We start from the raw sequence: 20,540 nt of genomic DNA, 5'->3' as shown, positions 1-20,540 counted from the left end.
CAGTCTGGCCTGGGCCTGGTCAGGAAAGCCACTTGGAGAGTAAACCAGCAGAGCTCTCACCTCTGACCCGTTCCCCTGACTTTCAAATTAACTGTGGTACATCGACTCTATGGAATGCTACTCAGACATGAGAAAGAATTCAATTCTTTTTACTTTGAAGCAAAATGGTTCCAACTAGGAACCGTTATGTTCAGTGAAATAAAACTGATTCCAAAAGGACAAACGGCAACCTGCATGCAAAATATAAGACCAATATATACATAGGTAAACATATATATACATATATTTATCTAGAGGCACTGTATAATGGAGGCAAGCATATTGTGAAGATACACTGCAGTATGCATCTCTACTTCCGAATAAAAGATGGACACCCAATGAAACTGTTAAATAGATCTTCACAATAGGACGCTGGACTTTCTACCATTGTCGATACCTACAATGTCATGATACACTTAAATAGCAGAATGATGGACTTCCGACTATTGTTGAAGGACTACACTATTGTTATAATATAGGTGAAAGCCGTGGGTGGTGGTGGAGGGTAGAACGTGCAATTCCTGAGCATAAGGAACTATATTATGAAAAATAAAAATTAAAAAAAAAAAGCATACACAGAATGGCTGTCACTGCCTGCTGAGAGATGAGGGAACAAGTTTGGAGAGGGTACATGACTTGGACCAAGGTCACACGGCCACAGAGCAAAGCGGCCAGAGGCAAGATTCCAACTCAAGATGGCCAGCCTGCAGGCACTGCCTCTTTCGCATGACCCGGGAGCCTCACTCCCATCTAGGCAGCACGTTTCTCCATTACTCGGTGTGTCCAGCATGGGGGCTGGAAGACATATCCCCCTAGACCCCCATGAGAGGTTGGCCTGGCTGCTGCCTCCCCCACCAGACGCTGGCTGAGCAGGGAGGACGCTACCGCATCCCTTCACGGACCCCAGAGAAGACCCGGAGAGGAGCTGCATGAGAACCGACTCCAGATAGCAACTGTATTGTGGAAAGGTCTATAGCAGTAATGGCTTTCATTAAATAAAGCCCATTAAAAAGTGTTCCTAATTTCATTCTGGTGCCCAACCAAAGTCAAGAGGAAAAGACTGGATCTTACACACATGGCACTGAGGGAGAGAGGCTACAGACGAAGGGCAGGCAGGAGAAAAGAAGGAGCCGTTCTAGAAAAAAGCCCAGGGGCAGAAACGACAAGCATTTAGAAATGCGAGTCTGGGGGATGCTTCCCTCACCAGGCCTGGCTCCAGCTGCAGCCTGTGGCCCTGCCACCACTCTCCGCCACAGCTTCCTGGACCAAGGCACCTGGCTCCCCACCTTCCCCGCCAAACAGAATTATGGGGTAAAGGAGAGGGAAGAGAAGCCTTTACCGTTCTGAAGGGGAAAAGTTTATCGAATTTAAACTCAAGTTCCTCTTGCCAGTTTTTGTATACACCTTAGCATTCGCCAACATTTGTCTATCCTAAAACCAAGTGCCAAGAGCTGTCTAATTTAGCCTACGATAGCATTTCATTATTTTCAGTACCTTAGGGTTTGTTTTTGTTGCAAAAAGTCCCGTGTTTCAGGCTGGCAATAAGACTGTGTCCCTAGAAGGAGAGGCAAGAAGCCAAGTGCTTCTGGGAGAACAGGAGGGAGGGTTCTAGTTCTTTCTACCATGTCAAGCCCTGTACAAGAGGCCAGCATACTTCCTGTGAAAGACCAGATAGCTTATGTTTCATGCTGAGGGTCATATGGTGTCTGGTACAACTAACTATTCAACTCTGTTCTTTAATAGCCAGACAGTACAGAAACCAACGGCCTTGACCATATCCCAATAAATAATTTTATTTATAAAAAGAGGCTGCTGACCACATTTGGCCCACAGGTGGTTGTTAGCACAACAGTGCATTATATAGTAACTTCCAGTGGAATTCTGACACCGACAATGCCAGAAAGATCTACAAAAATGCTTAATTCACCATGATTTTTAATAAAAGTTATCACTCTCCACAAGGTATGAACATAAGAATCCCAACAATGAAATAATAGTCACATCTGAGCCACAAAGAGGGAAATTAAATACTTTCGTATTTAGATGACTAAATTATTTTCTAATTCCAAGATTACAGGAGTGGAAAGAAAGAGTTTGAAGAGGAAAGTCATTTCAAGCAGCCAGTTAATGCTCATTTCTCATTTTCCATGGCTTGCCATCTAGTGGACTTACCTCAGAGGATTAGAAAAAGGGGCTTGACTCTCTGATCAGGAAGCGCAGCACACCATGCAGTAGTGGTTCCAGTATTATTGCAAGTCCTAATGGAAACGATGTGCGCCCCGGCAGGCAGGCACAGCCATGCTCGAGAGCGGCACACTCACTCCACTGTCGCTCCACAAACACTCAGAGTATTAAAAAACAAGCGTGCTGGAGTGCAAACATCAGGCCTTAATGAACAATGGGATGTAATTGAAGTAGCAGAGAATGACTTAATCGGGACAATGTGCTGTTTAATTAAGGGGCTAATGGATCTTCTGCAAGGACCTGCTAAATGGAACCAGAAAGAGCTTTGGACTGGTGTGGGCAGTGGGCAGGGAAAGGCAGCAGGTGCATTAGACATGCCTTCAGCCGACAGCCGGGTCTCTAACACAGTGTAACTACTGGAGGAACTGGCCTAACACTGGCATGGACTGGCTTCAACCTACAGCACATCCTCACAGAGACATCATGTGCTTTTTCAGGAACGTCTGATCATCTGAGAGACATTCTTAGAGGCTGAATGACCGCAATAATGTTTGTCACAATACTGTTTCCCAGGGTGGCAAGATTTTATCTCTGATGCAGCAGATTGGCAAGCTCATTTCCTGGGTTTAAGAGTTCAAAAGACCATTTCTCACTTAACTCTGATGACAAGCCCACCTTCTCCAGCTCATTCAGCATGCATGCCACTACCTATTGGTTTTCCTCATCCCTTCTCCCATGGGGTGTCCTCTCCTGGAACTCAAATCCTCAGCCCTTCCTCTAACATCCTTCTCCTAACACGGAGTGAGGGGCAGAGATTCCTCCCAATTTTGGAAAAAAAAAAGTTGCATTCCTCTTCTGACTGTCAGACCTGAATTCCTGGATATAAAATGCAGCCTGGAATCCTGTGTGTATACAAACCTACCTGGACGCCAACATTAGGGCACTGGGCCTTGCTGCCCCCTCATGTGACACTAGCCGGGAGCGCCGGGAGAGGTTGCTGCTTAGAGCGCGGCAGTCAGCGGGGCTCTAGGGAGCTCTGCTTACACTGGAGGGCACGCAGGAATTTTCCTCCCAAGAGGCGAAGAACAAGGCATACCTTGCCAGAGCCCATTTGTGAGTATAATGATTTCATGGATAAGAAATTGGCAGGGTGTCTCTGTTCTAGAAAACACCCCACACACCTCGGGGAGAATACATCCTAATCTTAGAGGTGTGAAACGGAACTTCTAGGTTGCTAGATGAGGCTCTGTGTTTCCCAGTATGCAGCTAACCAGGAGTCAGGGGCCCTGCGTGTCCGGTGCGGCCCTTCATGGCACCTGGCTCTGAAAGTTCCAGGCACTCAGGATTACACATACACACACACACACACACACACACACACACACACACACACACCAGCCAGTCTGTTCACCACACCTTGCTTTTCAATTACATAAACCACCTCTGGCAAATTTAGCAAAGCGAAACTTTAAAACCACTGGTGCAAATACATGGGGCGAAGAGCGGGAGGGAATAGGGGGAGGAGGTGGGGTGGGGTAGGGAGGCAGAAGGAAAATTAGAAATATGAAAGGTTCAGGCTGGGGGAAATTGCTCGAAAGGAAATGAAAAACCTTAAATTTTTTATATTGACCTTCTGCTAACATTTTGTCACACGAGCATAGAATGGATCACGTGCCTTCTCACTGGCTTCTAGCACAACCGCCTACCACGCCGGGGAGGTTGGGAGGGCGCCAACAAAAGGCCTTCCCCATCACTCTTACAGGCTCAGCCCTCACAAACAAGGGGCCGAGCCCTTTTCCAGCCTCAACTCTCTCCACCTGCGAATTAGAACTTGCAAAGCAAAACTAATACGCATTTTTGAAATCATCATTTTCCATTAGCCTTCTCCCCAGGGGCTCCAAGGCAAACAACAACAACAACAAATTTCCAAGAGTCAACAGGAATTTCTTCAACATCAAGAGTTGAGTGTTAACAAATCAGAAACACATGGTTGTAATTGACTGTGAAATAAATAACATTTTGAAAGAAGAGGGAGGGGAAAAAAGCACCCAGAGGCAAAGTGTGACGAACAGCTCCAAAGTGGCTCCAGGCCCAGAGTCCCTCCCCCAGTACCGAGCCCACCTCCCCTTTCCAGCCCTGCAGGCTTCGTTCTCCTCCCCCCACATTCACTCACATGGGTTTCTCTTTGGGGACTTTTTCTATTGCTACACCCCAGAATCAGCCTTGCCTTGGGATCAGACAAGAAGGGAACCAGTTCCTTTGGCTCATGGTTCTTAAAGTTTTGGAGCAACAGTGCCTGTGTCTCCTTGGCTTTTTCGGGGAGGGCCACGTGCAGTTCGAGCTTGCATGAAGAGACCCAGGAAAGGTTGGGAGAGCAGGGAGAAGCCGAGGCTGCCCACAGCTTTCTAACAAGAAGCCCCAGAGGGCCTTGCGTGAATCCCTTCCCGAAAGTGGAACTCATGCCTGTGACTCTTACAGGCACCGCCACCTCTCTGAACCCTCCCCAGTGGCTTCTGAAATCCAGTGGGTTTTAAGTGGGAAGAACCTAACCAAATTATATGAAGGAACTTCCAGAGACTTCTAGAATGTTTCAGAATGAAGCACTGACATTCTCCAGATTAGGACCAAGGCTGTGGGTGCACCCCCAAAGCAGGAGGGTCCAGGGCGCTGATGCAAAGCTCGCCTTTTGTTCTCCCAAGGTTTCCATTGGCGCTGTCTTGTGAGAACTTTCTGAAGAGTTCCATGGATGCATACATGTCTGAGCTCCACACTAGAGCTTGCAGGAGAAGGTTCAAGCACTATTCCCTGGGTCTGCATTTCAAGCCTGTGTTCCATGAGCTCTCCACTGAACCCACTGGTTTCACACAGCATCCACGTGCCAGGGGATGCTCCAAAATTTGGCTTCACCAAAGGCGTGCCCTATCCTTGCAACACCCCCCAAGAAGGATGCAAAATGTCGAGGTCACCACCTCCACTTTATACGTGAGGAGAAGCAGACACAGCAAGCTTCCGAGACTTGCCCAGCTGCTCTGTGGCAGAGGCTGTCTGGCTCGCCAGGCATCTTTAGCCACTGTGTCAGGGAGCCCCCCTTAAGAGGTGATTCTGCAGCCGCAGGGCACACCAGCCGCAGCTAGCCCTCAGTGTAACAGCAGGCTCTTCAGGTGCACGCGTGGGGTGGAGCGCCGCCAATCTCAGCTGCACACACGTGCAAAGACGTTAGGGTGCTGAGAAGCGCAGCTGAGCATGGTGCGTCCTCAGCGGCAAGATGAGCTGCTAACAACTCCTAGCACCTGATCTACCTGCTCCGCCCCACGGGCAGGGTGTGGAGTGGGGAGCAAACGGGGGCCCTCTGCAGCCACAGGTGATTCTTCCAGAGTAACACTCCCACAGCTGAGACCCACACAGCTCTCCCAGATGGATGACACCCAAGCCCCGCTGACCCTGAAGTTAAAAGATCAAAATGAAACCCAGCCATGTCTGCCGCAAGTCTGTGTGAACAGAAAAGCCCAGATAACTCAGGATTCTGGATTCACTTTCCATGCTGGGATTCCCCCTACCCCGCCCCTGCTAAAAATGGCCAAATCACGCCCTCCCCCAAGTCGGTTCCCTTTCTGCAGGAAAGGTCCTGGATGGAAAAATGGGTGGGTGGGGATGTATTCCAGAGAGCTTCCTGGAGTAAAACCCAGCAGGCAGCAATCCCCCTCCCCCCTATAGAGATTTCCAGAGATCGCCTCAAAATATCTATGCGATCACAACACATTAAGTGCGTGACACCAAACATTTGTAACTAATCCCTGAAAATAAAGTAAGGGTGCCACGCGGCATGGGGGAATGCGGTGGAATTTGTCTTGTGTTATCATTCTAAAATAAGACAGCCTCAATTTGGTTGAAATATATCTTCACACATTGTCTTCCCGGAGCTGGGCCGCGTGTGAGGGATTCTGATTGCAATTATAAGTGCTGAATAGGGAGTAGTTTGCATTTCCTTTGACGATACTGAAAGCCATAAGCAATCCTTGATATTAAAATCTTTGGAAATTGATGAGTGCCCCAGGCATCATTACAATAGTTTGTCTTGCGATCCAAGTAATTAAAATCTATTATGCGAACACGTGTTAATACTTCATCAACTACTGCTTTTAATTAACTATATATGGATACGGCCCCCCGCAGTAGGAATGCATCTTTTCCTTCTAAGCAGCCCCCCCCCCCCCCCCCCCGCCGCCAAGCCTCCCCTCCATGGCCAGGCAAAGCTCATCCCACGCCAACATACCACGGTGCTGAATTCCGGCACCTGCCACAGCAGCCAGTCCTCGTTGAGAGTGTACAGGGCTTTGCACGTGATGACATCCACCGGCCCCTTGTTTATCTTCTGGTTCAGGGTCGTCACCAGCAAATAGAAGGGCTCTCCCACCGTCTCCTTGCGAGAGACACAACAGCCACAGTCAGCTCTCCACACAGTACCCCCGTGCTTCCCAGGGAAAGAGGAGCTTCCGCTTACGGCAGTGCGACCAGAGCCAGGACAAACACACACCAAAATACAACGCAACTCCGCAAAACGAACGCGAGCTCCACTCCGGCGGCCTGCCCCTCGCGCCAACGTGCGTGCGTTCGTACGCACGTACGTATATACGACACTGTACGTATATACGTACGTGCACAGGCGCGCGCACGTCAGGAACCCGCCAGAGAGGCACTCATCAGGGTGGTTTGTGTTTGAGTGACAGCCGGGTGCTCTTCGGCGGGCCAGTGCCAATGAACGGGCATTTGGCCTTTGTCTACATCCCCTTCATCAGCTCTCGGAGCTGCTCTTTGGTGTCCACAGCCTTTTGGAGGCCAGTGGCCCTCACTTAGCACTCTTCAGCCGATCTCTTCCCAAGGGGCCTGCTCCCAGCCATACCCACCCGGGCACCCCTGCGGGAGCACCTTCTTCTCCTGCCAGGGCCGTTTCCTGCAAGGCTCTGCTTAAACACTCGGGCCTGTCCCACTAACATCTTCCCCCACCTGTGCGTGCCTTCTCCTGGATGTGTGTTGCCCACACAAGGGGGTGGCATGCCCGTGTCACTTCCACTGCAACCTCCCTCGGCAGGTGGATCAGGGTCCCCTACAAATTTATAAATCTCTGTGTTCCATACACATTAGGCCAATGTGCAGGGGATGGGAGTGGAGTGGGGACCAGAAACCCAGTGTGTCCTGGGGAACGTGGACAGGCAGCCATAGGGCGAGGGCTTGAAGCACCAGCTGAAAGGTTCCGGCCTTGGCCCAGTGCATCCAGCTTTCAAAGAAGCAGACTCCAGGCTCTTGCCAGCTGCTCTCTCTTGAGCCAGGAACTGACCTCAGACCCTTGTTTGGGAGTCTCCTAAGCATCCGAACCCCAACCCATCGGGCATCTGTAACTGGGAGCAAAGACAGGTGCCTTCCTCCTGTCACGTGACCCAGCACACACCCCAGGGCTCCTGTAGTCCCTGGTCCAGAGCAGCACACAGCAGGAACGTTCAGAAATTTCCAAGAGGGAAGGGTAGGCAGTGACACGCGTCTGTCTGTGACTTCACTCTCAGGAGAAACTTCCTTTATTCCTTTATTCTCCTCTCCCTCCCTATGCTTGCCCATGTCTTGACCACAAACCTCAAGCCGAGCCCTGCTTCTCTATCAGCGCTGGTCACATCTGCCACCAAGTGCCCAGGGGTGGTCAAGCAGCTCTCCTGGGCCGTCCAGAGAGGTGAGACTTAGGAAAGAACCCGCCAGCATTCCCTAGAGAACAGCCTGGCTGGGCCAGTGACCGCCTGGGGCTGCAGCCTGAGCCTCACCCGCATCCCTGAGGACTCTGGTTAAAAACCCAGATGTCTGGACCCCACACTTGACTTCATCAACTGGAGAGAGACTTGGCTTTCCGTGCTCTGAACTTTGCTAGGCAGGGCTGATGGTGGCCAGCACAGGTACTCAGGGGGCTTGGAGGTACCTTTCTTAGCAGCACAAAGGGTAGGTGAGTATGACCTGCTGGGGCTGATGGAGAGCTGCCAGACCCTGGTGCTGCCCCACACTGGCTGCACACTCTAGGGGCAGTCCCCAGTATACGGCATACTCCAGTCCTCTCATGGGCACAATCAGAGCATTACAGACCCCAGGGACTGTTCTGGGGACTCACTGACAAAGCGGAGGCCATGCTGTCAGCACGCTGTCCTGCCTGGCCATGGAATGGCGGCCGTCAGGGGATGGTGACTACAGGACCCACACAGCCTTGGAGACTTGGAAAGGGAAGCTCCCTGGGGGGCTGTGGAGCCCACTGTGAGGTAGGGCAGGGGGAGGAAGACTGTCACAGTGTCCCATACCCCCGTGCGGCACCTGCTGTGGGGCTGGCAGACCCCTGCCCTACAGGGGCATCATCTCCCTGAATGCCAAAGGCCTGCTCCCTGGCTCCCTGCCACTGAGCCACCACCCCCAGCGTCCTTAGACACTTTTGAATCAGCACTGAGAAATCGCCACCCAGATGGCTTGGCTTAAGGAGGGCCGTGTGGACTTGCAGCCCATATTTCTTTTTGGAAGATCTCATTCTCCCCCACAAGAGCCCCACAGGGAACTTGAAAGCAGTACTCACATCTTGCATTGGGTGGGCAGCTGCAGCAAGCCTTACCCAGGGGACACACAGCTGGGGCTGAGGGGCCACAGAGAGTGACGAAGAGGAGCGTGTACTAAATGTGGCACATCGGGCTTTGGGTCCACTCAGACTGATAGGCGGGAGCGGGCCTCGAGACCAACACCAAGGAGCTGGGCCAAGAGACGCTGCTGCCTGTGCTTAGCAGCAGTTGTGGCTAGAGAAAACAAAAACCTACCCCAGAAATAGCCACGCAACACCACATCCCCAAAGCACACGATGATTTATACCAAGTAAACAGAAAACAAGGCAGATTTCATTAATCTTAATAAATGGGTATGGCCTCGGGAGAGGAAGGAGTTGGTAAAAAAAAAATTGTAAAAAAAAAAATGGCTGTGCATCTACTTGTAAGATTACATTAAACATTAAACTAAGCACAGTCTATTTAAAGTGCTGCTTTTGGATCTAAACTTAAGCAGCACTGTTAAAACCTGTGGCATAGCAGTGTGTCTTATTCAGTTTAATTAGATTTCGGAACTCGCTGCAAATACACAATTAGGCAGTTATGTTGGAACGGGACGGCTGGCAAAATGAAAGAAAAGAGGAGAACTTTCGGAACTGGGGCTCTCAGAGGACCGAAGGGAGACTGGGCTCAACTAAACATCCTTATTTTCAAATGAATATTTTATGAGAATCATGGCTAGCATTTATGGAGTGCTTACTCAGTGCTAAGCAACTGGGTACATTTTCTCAGCTGTGTTTCCCAAAATATCCTTCCTTTGCCAGTTCTACAGGTAATGCAACCGAGTGAGTGGTAAACTCCAGATAGGGCCCAAGTGGTGGGCCCAGGGCCTGCTGCTTTAGCTGTTCTGGAAAGTGAGCATTTGAGAAGAATTTTAGGATCCAATGACATGGATGAAAGCCGCGTTCATAGCCTCATCATCTCGTGGCCCAGCTCCACCAACGTGAACTCCAGAACCCTGGTTTGGCTGGGGCCTTGTACCGGCACATGTAGAACAGGTGGCATGCGGCGATTGGGCACTTGGGGGTAATGCTGCCTCTGTGAGACAGCTTGTTCTCTCCGGTGTGAACTAGTCCCTCCCTCTCCCCACTCCATTTTCCTAAATGCCTGGGCTCTGCTCATGAATGAATGTAGAAGATGAACCAGTGGGCTCTCTCACAAAGTCTCATCTGAGGAAACTTCTAAACGAATCACTGTCACCAACATCAGTTAGAGCACACCCACATTTTAGCACCCAGGGCAAGGATCAAGAGTAAACAGTCCAGTGCTGACCACCGCAGGACAGTGAAGACCAAGTCCAGCACGGGCATCAGCCTGCTGCTAAAACAAACCATATAGTGTCTTACGGGCGACACTACGGGACCCACACGACACTTACCCGGAGAAAGCCAGACAGGCAGACGGACATCCAGTTGGTGAGGAGTTTTTCGACCACGGACTCTGTGCGCCTGAGCATCAGTTTGGGCTGCATGTTACTGGACTGTTCCATCAAATCCCTGGTTAGCACCTCCAGGATGCTTGTCAGGTACACAAGCTTGGTTTGCAGGGCGATGGTTAAGAAGGATGCAAATAGACACCTGTGGAAAAATACAGTCTGGATTAACTGGCCACCTGGTGGGCCTGGCTGGGAAGCAGGCTGGGCAAGGGATGCTGTCTCCTTGGGTGTTTTTTGGTTTTGTTTTTGAAGGGTTTTTTCAGGGGGATGTCTAGATTCTGACCACTTCTGTCCTCAATCATGAAGCCACACACCAATGTCCCCAGGAGGGCATTTTCTGTTTTCAGCTCTTACCCTACAATAGCAGTAAGAAGTGAGTCTTGAAATTTTTCAGGGTATTTTTAACATTAAAAATAACACTTCTGCTTTTCTGATGAAAACTGGGTGGGTTTTGGTGGTGGTGGGGTTTTTTAGGGTTTGTTTTGGGGGAAGCAGCCTGGTCTTTAAATTAGAATTTGTGCTAGGGTTGGCATGATGTAAGCTGGACATGTCACAGCTGTGGAGGAAAAAAAAAAAACACACATCTGACCAGTCTCCCTTGGGAAGGGTGCATGTCAAGTTCAAGGGGGTGGTTGACTAGCTCTGCCGGAAACTTTTCAATATCAGAAAGAGCTGAGGAGTACCTGTCCTTCACTGAGAAGTTCTTCTGCTTTTCAAGGGTATGGATCACCGTAACAAGGAAACTCTTATTGCAGATGAGAGCATCCAGTGCTGTGAGGCTTTCATTCTTGTCATTGGCGTCTCTGTTCTGAGAAAGAAAACAAAACCAATCATCATTTCATACGGAGTGGTACGAGGATATGAGTTTCAAGTCAAGAGAGCAGAGAGCCATAATGGGTTTTTCTAAGACAATGAATTATTTATTGTTGAATTCAGGATCCCCAAACACCCGCAGTAAACACATGGTACTTATGGGGATGACAATGACAATGGCAACACTGGGCACAGCACACGCAGTCACCGGGCTGCAATAGGCACGGAGAGACTTACATGCATATCTTCGGTGAAGATGTGTGTGAAGCCACCTGACTGAGAAGAAGGAGACAAAGTTCATTACTCAGAAGAGCCAACGGCAGCAGCGTGTTGCTCTGATACTACACCCAAGTCCACTTTCATAAAGCAGAGAGCCGCCCTCTGCCCAGTTGCAGAACCCCTGGACTAACGCCTGCTCAACTCCCTGATCACCCTCAACAATTAGGCAGCTCTCAGAAAGCAAAAGTGCATTCTGGCAGCCTCTGAGGACAGGGATGGTCGGTGCTCACAGGCTTAGGGTTGGGAGAGGAAGGTTAGCATTTCACTCTTAAAGAGGTGAATGCTGAAGCAGATTATGCAAATATCAGTCCCACTCCCCAAGCAATTTACCCTCTAAGGGCAAACACTATCAGTCAACTTTTCCCAGTGTCAACTAGGTGGCATCTACCCTCTCCACACATACAGAAGAGGGAATAGAGTTGGGAGGAGAGGATCATAAAAAGCATAGAATCTGGAGCCCAATTTCTTCTATTTCAGTCCTAGTTTTATGACATGCTGGTCACATGACATTAGATAAGTCGTTTAACCTCTCTGCACCTGACCATCTGCATATATAAAATGGGGACTAGAGGCACCAGTGCTGTGGTGCAGTGTGTTAGGCTGCCTCCTGGGATGTTGGCATCCCATGAGTGTGGGTTCAAGTTCTGGCTGCTCCACTTAAGATCCAGCTCACTACTAGTGCACCTGAAAGACCGGCAGAAGACAGCCCAACTTTTGGTGTCTCTGCACCCACATGGGAGATCCAGATGGAATTCTAGGTTCCTTGCTTCAGGCCTGGCCGTTGGCCACTGGGGGGTGAACTAGAGGGTACAGGAGCCTTCTCTTTCTCTATTTTTTTTGCCTTTCAAATAAGTAAATCGTAAGGGGAAAAAAAGAAATGAGGACAACAGTGGTCACCCTCTCATATGTTTAAGGTGAAAAGAAAATAAGAGCCAGGTAAGTATTTGCATCAACTAGAGTTGCTGTGTTTGGACCTAATTGATGGCAAACGTGGCCACAGTCCTTCTACCCTACTGGCACTTTTTTTTAAAAAAAAAAGATTAATTTTTGTTTGCCTCACAGAGTCACACCAAGGTAGAGATAGGTAGAGAGATCATCCACATTTGCTGATCCACTTCACAAATGCCCACATTGTGAAGGTGGGGACCAGGCCAAAGCCAGGACCTTGGAACTCCATCTGTGTCTCCTACAGCAGTGTTAGGGGCCCAAGCTCTTGAGCCATCTGCTGCTTTCCCACACCATTAGCAGGGGGCTGGACCAAAGCTGGAGCTGCCAGGACTCCAACTGGTAAACTGGTGCCCGTGTGGGATACTGGCATCACAGGCAACAGCCTAACCTGCTTTACAACAACCTGGCCCTGACCACCTGGTTTCTTTTTTTTTTTTTTCTTTTTTAAGATTTATTCATTTTATTACAGCCAGATATACACAGAGGAGGAGAGACAGAGAGGAAGATCTTCCATCCGATGACTCACTCCCCAAGTGAGCCGCAACGGGCCAGTGCGCGCCGATCCAAAGCCGGGAACCTGGAACCTCTTCGGGGTCTCCCACGTGGGTGCAGGGTCCCAAAGCATTGGGCCGTCCTCAACTGCTTTCCCAGGCCACAAGCAGGGAGCTGGATGGGAAGTGGAACTGCCGGGATTAGAACCGGCACCCATATGGGATTCCGGGGCTTTCAAGGTGAGGACTTTAGCCGCTAGGCCACGCCGCCAGGCCCGACCACCTGGTTTCTAAAAATCTCTTTATGGACCATGTTTTCAGCTCCTGAATATAAACTTTATAATTTGAGGGTTTTAAACATGTATCATAAATCTTATTGGAATGAATGATCCTAGTTTGAAAGCACACTGAATCATACTTTAAATCAGTCAGCAGCATACAGATTCAAATATCCAAGATCTGCTAATTTGGGGGCGGGGGCGGGTAGTAGCTGAAATGGGGGACTAATTTTGTATCTTCTATAAAGAAATCTGCTTCTGAGTTTCCAATTCGTTAACCCAAGACAAAGGCCTCAGACTATTCTGGTCAAAGTCTGTCCAAGGAACAAGGAGAACAGGACTGGCACTGGGCACTGCTGCTTGGGATGCCCGCCTCCCATACAGGGCTGCCGGGACTGGAAGGCCAGCTCTGCTTCCTATCCAGCCTCCTGCAGATGCACCTGGATCTCTCTGCAACCTGCACGGGAGACTCAGATGGTGTTCCAGGTCATGAGTTCCACCTGATCCAGCCCCGGCCATGGTGGGCAACTGTGAAGGGAGCCAACCAGTGGTAGACCCCCGTCTCACTCTTTCTGCCTTTCAAGTTAATGAATTCACTTCTCTAAAAACAAACAAAAAGACAAAAAAACAACAACACAAAGCTCTGGGCTGGTGTTTTTCTAGTTTCCGATATTTTTTAACTTCATGTAAATAGAATATTTAAAGGAACTCTTGAACTTAACGACGAAAAAACCATCCTGCCTCTTGGTTCTCAGGCTTTTTCTTCCTTCTTATTCAAATTTCCTAGAGGTTAGATTTTCTACTTGGTCTTATTCTCCCATTTTCAGCCAAAGGAAAAAGGGGGAACATAATGAGGAACAAAGCTTGAAAAGCCTGAAGAAACAGCAAAGAACCAGGGATCCGACAACCACTGGCTTGCTTTTTTCTAATATTTGTTTTTATTTGAAAGGCAAATTTCACAGAAAAAAAGGAGAGAGCGAGAGAGAGAGATCTTCCATCTGCTGGCTCACTCTGCAAATGGCCACAACTACTACCGCTGAGCTAATCCAAAGTCACAAGCTAAAAGCTTCTTCCTGGTCTGCCACGTGGGTGCTGGGGTCCCCTAGGGCCATCCTCAGCTGCTTGCCAAGATCATTAAGCAGGGGACTGGATCAGAAGTAGAGCAACTGGGACATGAATTGGCACCCACATGGGAAGCTGGCGCTGCAGGCAAAGGATTAACTGGCTATGTCACTATGCTGCCTCTGGCTTTCTTTGGGTATCTCCAGGTTTTGCGCTCTGCTCTCTGGAAGGTTTTGATCAACAAGCCCCTCCTCCAGGCCTGGACACCTGGGTCTGGGTCCCATGGTCCAGGGCCCAAGTCCCAGAAGGCCTGATCTGTAGCATGCAAGACATGCCATGGGACACTGGCCTCACCTTGGCGTGTCCCTGGGGTGCGTGCCCGGGTCATTACACATTCAGTTCTGATGGATGTTTTCTGGGCAGCATTTTGACAAACTTGGGCTTGTTCCTCCTGGGTCCTATCCTTGAACAACTCTTTCTGACTTCAGTTTTTATAGCTTTCCCGTTGCCTCTCAAACATCCACATAGCCCACAACTGAATCGCTTAGCTCTTTGCAACTATCTCTCCTAAAATAGCATCGCATTGTGCCTGGGACTTTTTAATACTCAACATGCTGCAGTCTTCCTTGACATTCCCCACTCCATCTTGCTCTTTGCTGAGCAGATTTAGAAGATAGGAAATTTCTTGCTCTGGCCACAGATTACTCTATTCGGCACTCAAGGGCAGCCATTAACGGTAAAAGCCCACACAGTACTCATGGTGATGTCGAAAATCTCTGTTATTTGATTGCTATTAAATTCTTAATGGGGATCTGAAAGAGCTGGGAAACAGGACTTGTGACGTATCCCTAGTGGAGGTCCTTTGCACAGTCATCCTGATTCGTGAAGCTGCAGCCTCCTTCCCAGCCTCCTTCCCAGGAGGAGTTAATGGCAAAACTTGGTGCTAGCCCCTCTGACTGGACAAGTTTAAAACAAAACAAACAACACAAGTACAACAAACTGAAATCCTCTGTAAGGCCTTCTTGATTTGTAAGGCTTGGATGAAGCAAAGATGACAGGTGTTTTGAGGGAGTGGCCCAACCTTGAGACACAGCAGGGCACACCCCTGTGTCTACTAGAATTATAGAGAAGCTGCAAATTGCTTACTGCATGTGTCTGGTTTTCTGAACTCTGGCTTCCTGCCAGTGTAGCCAAGAAATTTCTGCTAAGGTGAGGCCCAGGCCTCCTTTGGTCCTAGAGAGTTTTCTGGCTGGATCTTCATTAGGACAACTGTGGTACTGATGTGTTCCAAAGGCTGCACTGTGGTCATCAGTTCTAGATCAACAACAATAACAATAACAATAACAATAAAAGTGGAGGACGGCGGGCCCGGCGGCGTGGCCTAGCGGCTAAAGTCCTCACCTTGAACGCCCCGGTATCCCATATGGACGCCAGTTCTAATCCCGGCAGCTCCACTTCCCATCCAGCTCCCTGCTTGTGGCCTGGGAAAGCAGTCGAGGATGGCCCAAAGCCTTGGGACCCTGCACCCGCGTGGGAGACCCCGAAGAGGTTCCTGGTTCCCGGCATTGGATCGGCACTGGCCGTTGCGCACACTCAGGGAGTGAAACATCGGATGGAAGATCTTCCTCTCTGTCTCTCCTCCTCTCTGTATATCCGGCTTTCCAATAATAATAAATCTTAAAAAAAAAAAAAGTGGAGGAGGGCAATCTAGTGAAGCTGGGGCTGGTGGGATGTGATGGAGAAGGACTATACCTTACCAAAGATGACCTGGGAGGGTTAAAAGGAAGAAGGTTGAGTGAGCAGGTGAGAAAATGGAGGTGTCAGAACACAGGTGACCAATGGGTTCAACTGAGCACTCCTTCGAGTTCTAGAACAAATGAATCATTCCGTGTAGCTAGTTCCACTCAATGAGTATGACACAAACGGTCAGCTAAGGAAAACCTGCCACAGATAATCGGAAAGACACTGCATGGCTACGGTGCCTGTTAGCAGCTCAGAGTCCTTACAAGTCTGCTTCCCCTCACCCCACTTGTGGCCACGAGGACTCTCTCTTTTCCTACTTAGAAGCAAGAGTGAAGCAATGGAAGTCATGCAGATAAGCACAACCAATCAGCCAGCCCACCGTGTATTGATCGTTTAAGAAATTAGCTTACTTCCCAGCCACAAATCCAGTTCCACCCTGGGTGTAAAACAAGGCGAAAATCATCCCTCTCAAGTTCTGTGCCTCTTAAGTTGCTGCTACTGGACCAGGAGTAATCGCCTCTGACCCATCACTATTTTCTTGTCAACTCCGTGCAATTAGTAATTTTCCTCCTGCCTGCGCTGCTCCAGCTTAAGCCGATGAATTTTTGTCCCGGACCTATTAGCTACAGCTGCCTTGGAAGCAAACACGCGCTCTGACAGAGAGCAACAAGCACCTTCATTATTATTCAAGAGTCAACCTTAGGAGGATGATCAATGCTCTTTTACCTCCGGGAAGAAAGTCCTCAGAGCAAAATGTTTGTAGTCAAGGAAGGGAACGGTTCCAAAACTATCAACCACATCCAATTTATCCATCTGCAGCTCAGCAAAGCCTGCAAGACACAATCCCAAGAGCAATATTTTAACTCAACAAACAATGGAGAAGATCTTGTGCTGTTTTGTCTAATGCAGAGTGTGACCTTGGTTTTCATTAAGGAAGAAACAATAGATAATTACCTGGTTGGCTGCAGGGAAGAGCTGCAAAGAAATACAAAGCCGGGCCCAGGCCCTGCTGCACAGTGGCTGCTGGTATACAAACATTTCTCATTTACCCTAGCTGTTTTCATGGATGGGCCAAAAAAAAATTTTTTTTTTTTTAATCAAAAAGGCTTGCTATGCTACAAATAGAAATGTGGGCCCCTACCATCACGGATCTCTTTGCGAAGCTCGCTTTCCAGCAGTTCCAGCTGTTGGCTCTGCTTGCGACTCAGTTCCTGAGATTTGTGCCTGGTCACTCCGACAGCCGCTGAGGACAGAGAGAGAAAGACGCTCTTGTCAGGGGGACGGGAGAGCTTGGAGAGACCCACGACCATGCCCACCAACCTTTACACTTCCCTCAGTCAGGAAGAGCAAGTGCGTGTGTGTGCAGGCGGTAGGGGTGAGTGGGAACAGAGAATCAATGGACTGGAAAGCAGTGTGCAAGAGCTGGGCTGCCCGTGGAGGGTCGTTCACTCCAAGGGGAAGATGCTAAAATGCAACATTAAAAGAAAAAAATCCACTCATCTTAAAAATGAAAACTAAATCAAATAACCTTCACTTGTAACCAAAGATCCCAGTTGGCTGAAAAGTAATAAAATAAGCCAAGATTTTCCCGCAGCCACAGGCCACTCATATTGTTCCATTCTTTTGGCTGAGGTTTCTAAACATCCCCGGAGAAATGAAGTCTGGGCTGCAAATGCAGAGAAATAAACCCCAGGGCTACACAGCTGGCTGTACCCATGCAAGCCGAGCTGGTCCCCGCCTAATGGGGCCATGTGATCCAGGCATATGGGGCTTCTTGGGCCACTGTCTTTTGCTTCCAATCGAGCTGTCAAGACAGTAAACAGAATGGAGCAGGGGCTTGGGTCCCCGTCCCCTGCTGTGCCCTATGCTAGCTGTGTGACCTCAAGCAAGATCCTTCAGGTCTCTGTGCCTGGCTGCTTTATCTGTCCCAGGGCCTATCTCTCTGTGACCTTGACATACTTACAACAGGTAACTCACAGCAACAGAGAACTTACACTTTTAAGAAAAATAAATACTCAACAATCAAGTACCAGCACTCACTAAGTTACAGTTCTTTCAAGAGAATATTGCCTGACACAAGGGCTCTGCTATCCATAGGCACAAATGATGCTGGAAGAGACAAAATGCAACACACTCCTTCCATGGACCACTTTACAAGGCCAACAGTCCTAATGTGTGCTGTGTACCTCCAAGAAAACTGTGGAACATCAATGATTCCCAAACTTCCAAGGCCACAGAAGCCTCTTAGCAGTGTCACTAGGGAGCACTGTGCCACAGGCTGCACTTGGAACAATGCAGGGGTGCTGAGTGTGGCCACTCTGCTTTGATGGGAAGGTGGGGTAGTCTTGCTCTGGCCAAAGATCCCGCAATCCTGCCTCGGGCCATGCAAGTCTGAAGTGCAACCCAGAGCCCTGTGTCCAAGGCAGCCCAAGTCACCTTGAAAGGCAGACTTGGTCTCTACAGAGCCGAGGGAGGGATACAGCTCAACGTTAACAAGATGAGCCCCAAGTAATCTGAATAGAGCTGCCAGCGGCCGGAGGTTCGTGAACACCCCAAGCCTGATTCTGGATTGTAAATATACAATGGGGGGGAAGGCAATCTGGGGAGGACATTCACAAAGCAGAGCCTCAAGTGATCATCCAGCAGGACAAAATAGGGTCCCGGCAGAGAGCATTCATCACATGAAGCCAGCTAATTATACACATAAATCCTTCCCTCGCTGGACCGTGAACACCCTGAGGGGAAGCACTGGGCCTTAACTCAGCTGCAGATCCAGCTGCATCAGCAACAGAACAGATGCTCAGGAAACAACAGGTAAGGGAGAACCGGCATGAATGAAGGAATGAGACAAAGAGAATGTGGAAGAAGACATGAGCAAACTGTCTCTGTTAGATGATGATGCAGTGCAAGACCAGGGGATGGAGAGGAGGGTTTTTTTTTTTTTTTTTTTCAAAGGAGGAGAAGGGAAAACAGAAACAAAAGGAATAGAAACAAAACTCAGCTCACAACCGGAGGGTGCAAACCAAACAGCCACAGGGACCAAGCACACGGGTGGGCTAACTGGTTTGCAAGAAGACAACAGGGAGTGGTGAAGACAGTGGTGAGAACCCCAGGAGGACACGGCCTTTCTCAGGAGGGCAGCTCCAGGACACGGATGCCTTGGGAAATCCGGGACTCACTGACCCCTCCGTTCTGCAAACTTGCAAGAGATTTTCCCTTTGAGCATGTGTATCATCCTAGTCTTAAATGCTGTCCACTTCTCTCATCAAAAGACCAGGTAGCCAAATGAAAGCAAGTGACAGAGGCCAGATCAGTCAAGGGAGAACCACCATGGGCTCTTGTAGACCTAATGAGTCTCAAATGACCCAGTTCCATGGCTTAATTCCAATTCTGTCTGGAAAGGCAGGACTGGGGTGCAGGTGGAGGAGGAGCTGACCAAGTCCCCTGAGAGCAGAGGAATTCCCAGACAAGGATGGCAGCAGCTATTAGTGAACACCAGCCAAACCAAGTGGGTTCAGGACCACAACTCAGAGACCCAGCCCTTTATACTACAGGTCTCTTGAGAAACGTTTCCAAGGCTCTCGGCGTGTGCCCGGGACCCCTTTCCCAGAGTTCTGAGCGGAGTTTTCCTCCATTAGTGCTCAAGGGAAGCAAAGAGCCACCCCCCACCCCCAAAGCTGAACGGCTTGCCTGCCCTATGAGAGACCCCAAGGGAAACGATGTCTCTCAGTGAATAAGGCACTTACCAAAAATGACAATCACCAGCAGGACGGGAAGCACGATGAGAAAGTACCACGTGGAGGGAACCGACTCCTGCTCCACGAACAGCTCCAGGTTTCCCAGTCTAACCTAAAAGGAGAGCCTCGTCAGACCCTAGTTAGGTACCCTATGCCACCCAAGATGGGGGTCCCCCACTTAAGATACACTCAGAGACATGGGGCACTCCCATGGTGAGCTGAGCTCCAATCCCAACAGCAGGCCCTGGACCTCGGTTTCCCAGTATGTTCCTTCAAGGTGGATCGCACCAGATCTCCAGCAGTCCCCCTAAGCCCCCGCAGAGTGGACCCACGAGGCGGCAGTGAGCACAGGTTGAACAGCACCCTCACCTTTGCTTCCAGGGGACCAGCGAGCTCTAGCCCTATCCTGCATGTCATGGCAGGATGCTTCGGACTAAAAGCACTCAGCCGTTACAACGACGTGGGCCCTGCTGACTCGCTACTCTGAGAGGGACTATTCCAGGCTTAGCTTTCATTTATTTTTTTTTTTCTCCCATTAGAAAATTTCCTAAAACATGTAAGGGGAAAAGGCATGCTATTCACCCCCTTCCCTTTTCACCTGCCTTTTGGTTGTAAGGGCTCATGCGCCACAGCCAATGCCAAAGTCAGCTCACATCACTCCTGCTCATGCCTTTCCAATGGCTTGGCAGAACTCAAATGCTGAGCCCCTAGGGGCCAGTGTTGTGTGGTGTAGTGCATTTGACTGCTGCCCGTGACACCAGAATCCCATGTTAGAGTGCTGGTTTGAGTCCCAGATGCTCTGCTTATGATCCAGTTCCTTGTTAATGCTCCTGGGAAAGCAGCAGGGGATGGCCCAAGTCTGTGGACCCCTCCCACACCCATGAGGGAGACCAGGATGGAGTTCTGGGCTCGTGGCT

The 20,540-nt window shown here is 49.6% G+C and overlaps 1 protein-coding gene and 1 long non-coding RNA gene across 2 annotated transcripts in view; both read right to left on the bottom strand.

Moving 5' to 3' along the window:
• PLXNC1 (plexin C1) overlaps nt 1–20,540 on the bottom strand; it is a 165,392-nt gene that overhangs the window by 40,716 nt on the left and 104,136 nt on the right. The window contains exons 15-21 of the mRNA XM_058673854.1: nt 19,633–19,735; nt 17,028–17,129; nt 16,613–16,716; nt 11,323–11,361; nt 10,956–11,080; nt 10,216–10,414; nt 6,497–6,643 (exon numbers count right to left, since the gene is read on the bottom strand). Of these exons, the coding sequence (XP_058529837.1) occupies nt 6,497–6,643; nt 10,216–10,414; nt 10,956–11,080; nt 11,323–11,361; nt 16,613–16,716; nt 17,028–17,129; nt 19,633–19,735 (819 nt within the window). The remainder of the gene's footprint in view (nt 1–6,496; nt 6,644–10,215; nt 10,415–10,955; nt 11,081–11,322; nt 11,362–16,612; nt 16,717–17,027; nt 17,130–19,632; nt 19,736–20,540) is intronic.
• LOC131482131 (uncharacterized) lies at nt 12,398–13,238 on the bottom strand. Its single transcript, XR_009246771.1, has 2 exons — nt 13,087–13,238; nt 12,398–12,729 (listed from the first exon to the last, which is right to left on the bottom strand). It is a non-coding gene; the product is annotated as an uncharacterized LOC131482131 (long non-coding RNA).

This window comes from Ochotona princeps, chromosome 15 (genome assembly GCF_030435755.1).
Source record: "Ochotona princeps isolate mOchPri1 chromosome 15, mOchPri1.hap1, whole genome shotgun sequence".
Taxonomy (NCBI): Eukaryota; Metazoa; Chordata; class Mammalia; order Lagomorpha; family Ochotonidae; genus Ochotona; species Ochotona princeps.
The sequence above is the reverse complement of the archived record's forward strand: the minus strand, read 5'-3'. Positions and strand labels throughout refer to the sequence as shown.